The 2,944-nt window shown below is 34.9% G+C and overlaps 1 protein-coding gene across 1 annotated transcript; it reads left to right on the top strand.

The window, feature by feature from the left end:
- The first annotated feature begins 474 nt into the window (after positions 1 to 474).
- Positions 475 to 2,280, top strand: LOC132162037 (uncharacterized). The gene is made up of 4 exons (XM_059572283.2): positions 475 to 1,029; positions 1,094 to 1,309; positions 1,547 to 1,636; positions 1,873 to 2,280. The coding sequence occupies exons 1-4, from the start codon at positions 580 to 582 to the stop codon at positions 2,083 to 2,085; spliced, it is 969 nt and encodes a 322-aa protein (XP_059428266.2). The 5' UTR covers positions 475 to 579; the 3' UTR covers positions 2,086 to 2,280.
- The last annotated feature ends 664 nt before the right edge of the window (positions 2,281 to 2,944 follow it).

The raw sequence follows: 2,944 nt of genomic DNA, 5'->3' as shown, positions 1-2,944 counted from the left end.
TGCTCCTTTAAAACTGATGCAGCTTTAAAATTACCATTAAATTTTTTATAAATTATTATTAAATTTTGATCCTACTATAAACGGACCCATGTATAGACTAAGGGGGGTGGTTTTCATTTTTTTTTTTTTTTTGGTATTAAATTTTTTTTTTAAAGTTAAATATATATGTACTTTTAGGCTTAAAACGTAGGGTTGGCCCCTATCAAAAATAAATTTGACCCATCATTCATACTTTGGTCCATTTAAATGAAAAATCCTCGTTATGGTCCCTAAACACAAGAGGGATATGAGAAGGACATTTAACATTACTCTTTTGTTTTTCTTACTTTAAAATCTGATCCTTGGCATCCAAGTCTATTGAATCGGGTCTTTTACCATCTTATCTGAAAGTCAATTAGTGTCCAATAAAAAGAGCTGAAACCTTTTATAACATTTGAAATCGCACATTACAAGACATGTTCTAAGAACGGTTCACATCAATAAAATAACCCTATTGCACGTCAACAAAGTCATCGCTGTGTCTATATAAGTCCATCAAATTAATGGTTCTTTAGAAACCACTCCTCCAATTCCCCTCACATGGCCGCCACCATCCTTCCCATGTCGTCAACCCACGGCCTAGAAAACGAATGCAAGGAAATTCATGATTCTTGGGGGAGTTTGAACCACTTGATCCCATCTCTGGCTCGCAGAACCCAGCTCGAACGCCAGCAAATCAGAGACACTTACAAAGCCATATACAGGGAAGACTTGATAAGCCTTCTCCAAAGATATGAGGCTGCAATTTCTCCCATGAAATCTGCAGCTTTCTCTCTGTGGATGCTTGATTCCCATGAGCGTGATGCTGTGATAGCCAGAGAAGCAATTGATGAGCAAGGTGATGATGCCAACTACAAAGCTCTTGTCGAAATCTTTGTGGGTAGAAAATCAGATCATATTCACCTCATGAAACAAGCCTATCATGGAAGATTTAGAAGGCATTTGGACCAAGATATCATCAATATTGAGCCTCCCCATCCCTACCAGAAGGTAAGCTAAAAGAATTTGTTCAATTTATTTATTTATTTTCATTTGATTATACATTTTTTTTCAGATTCTTGTGGCATTGGCTACATCGCACAAGGCTCACCATGCTGATGTTAGCCAACATATTGCCAAGTGTGATGCTAGAAGGCTTTATGAAACAGGGGAGGGAGGCTCAGGAGCCATAGAAGCTGTTGTGCTGGAAACACTAAGTAAGAGGAGCATTCAACAGCTCAAGCTGACACTTTCAAGCTATAAACACATCTATGGACATGACTACACAAAGGTAAAATGTTTCCCATACTTGAAAATGTTTTAACAATTTTTTATTTTATTTTTTAAATTATAATTTTTTATTTTATTTTTAAATTATAATTTTTTAATGACTTTTAACGATACTTTGGAAAACAAAAAAAATGTAAAAATGTCTAATTTGATACAAAGTTGTCATTTAAGAACACCGATATCACTTTTTAAAGCGACGTAAGTAAAGGGTTTTTTTTTTTTTTGTTGTATTTTATAGTCACTGAAAAGAGGAAACTCTGGGGAGCTTGAACACGCGCTGAAAATGGTAGTGAAATGCATTTGCAATCCACCTAACTATTATGCAAAGGTAATCATCTTCTTTTGATTTTTATTGTATAGATGCTTTAGGCTGCTTCTCATGTTATAAAAGAAAATTTTTGAATAAACAAAGTACAATAATTGTTTATTCCAATTTTTATTTATTTATTTATTTATGCAGTGCAAGAAATGGGTTATGCTTCAATCAACATTTGCAATACCTGTATAATAGTTGAAAAAGATTTAGAAAAAAAAAAAACTTACACTTTTTCACATTATTGGCAGACATTGTATTTAAGCATTAAGGGGGGAACAATTGACAAGTGTTGCTTGGAACGTGTGCTGATGAGCAGGGCTGACGTGGACATGGACGAGATTCAAAGGGTATTCAGAAAAAAATATTGGAAGGAAGTTAAAGATGTAATTTGTGAGAGCATTCCATCTGGAGCTTACAGAGACTTTCTTGTTGCCTTGGCCACAAAAAACAACATAAACTAGTGCCATCTGATAATGACTTTAGCAAACCTTTGTTGAAAAAAGCATTGTTTAAACTAAGTTTATTCTATATTTTTCACTTTTTTTTGTTCTTCTCTAAGCAATGTTCAAGTTATACTTAACTGGGAATACTTCAGGTCATATCTATAAAAATATCAAAGAAGAATTTAACGTGGCCCAACAAGATTCCCTATGGCCACAGGCATTAGCAAAGATGTTTATCCTTTCTCCTATGAATTACCACTCGATTACCATATACCCTCATCAACTATCAACTTTACATTACGACCCCATCAAACAACCATTTCGTTATCCCCTTTTTGTCAGTCAAGGTCGCTAAGTCAGACAATCAACCCATCGTGTGTGCGTCACATGACTCACATGCCTTGAATGCGTATGCATTTTTTTGGGGGTAATTATCATTTCTCCCATGAACTATCACTCGATTACTATATACTCCCATTAACTACTAACTTTACGCGCACGTAATAGGCTGACCGTCCGCCTAAACGACCTTGATTGACGGAATGGAGGTTTTGGTAACGAAATGGTAGTTTGATGGGGTCGTAATGTAAAGTTGGTAGTTGATGGGGGTATATGGTAATCGAGTGGTAGTTCATGAGAGGAAAAGATAATTACCCCAAAGATGTTTTTTCTTCACTAGTCAAATATTATCTATCTCTCTCAAACCAATCTAAGTTTATTGATATGAACTTAGATTGGACATCAGTAATCCTAAGGAAAAACTAGAGTTTAGGATAGAGAAAGAATAGGACTTGTAACCGTAAGAGGATACACAATTATACAAAAAAAAAAGAACAATTAAATGAAACTATCTTAAATCATCAAATATATCCGTAAA

The sequence above is a fragment of the Corylus avellana genome, chromosome 10 (assembly GCF_965113065.1).
Source record: "Corylus avellana chromosome 10, dhCorAvel1.hap1.2, whole genome shotgun sequence".
Classification (NCBI taxonomy): domain Eukaryota; kingdom Viridiplantae; phylum Streptophyta; class Magnoliopsida; order Fagales; family Betulaceae; genus Corylus; species Corylus avellana.
Note: the sequence above shows the minus strand (reverse complement) of the source record. Positions and strands in the feature narration are given on the sequence as shown.

Excerpts from the sequence above, each read along its gene's own strand:
- LOC132162037 (XM_059572283.2), top strand. The coding sequence starts at position 580 with ATGGCCGCCACCATCCTTCCCATGTCGTCAACCCACGGCCTAGAAAAC. Across the intron at positions 1,310-1,546 it reads ATGGACATGACTACACAAAG|TCACTGAAAAGAGGAAACTC; the intron begins GTAAAATGTTTC and ends TGTATTTTATAG. Across the intron at positions 1,637-1,872 it reads CACCTAACTATTATGCAAAG|ACATTGTATTTAAGCATTAA; the intron begins GTAATCATCTTC and ends CATTATTGGCAG.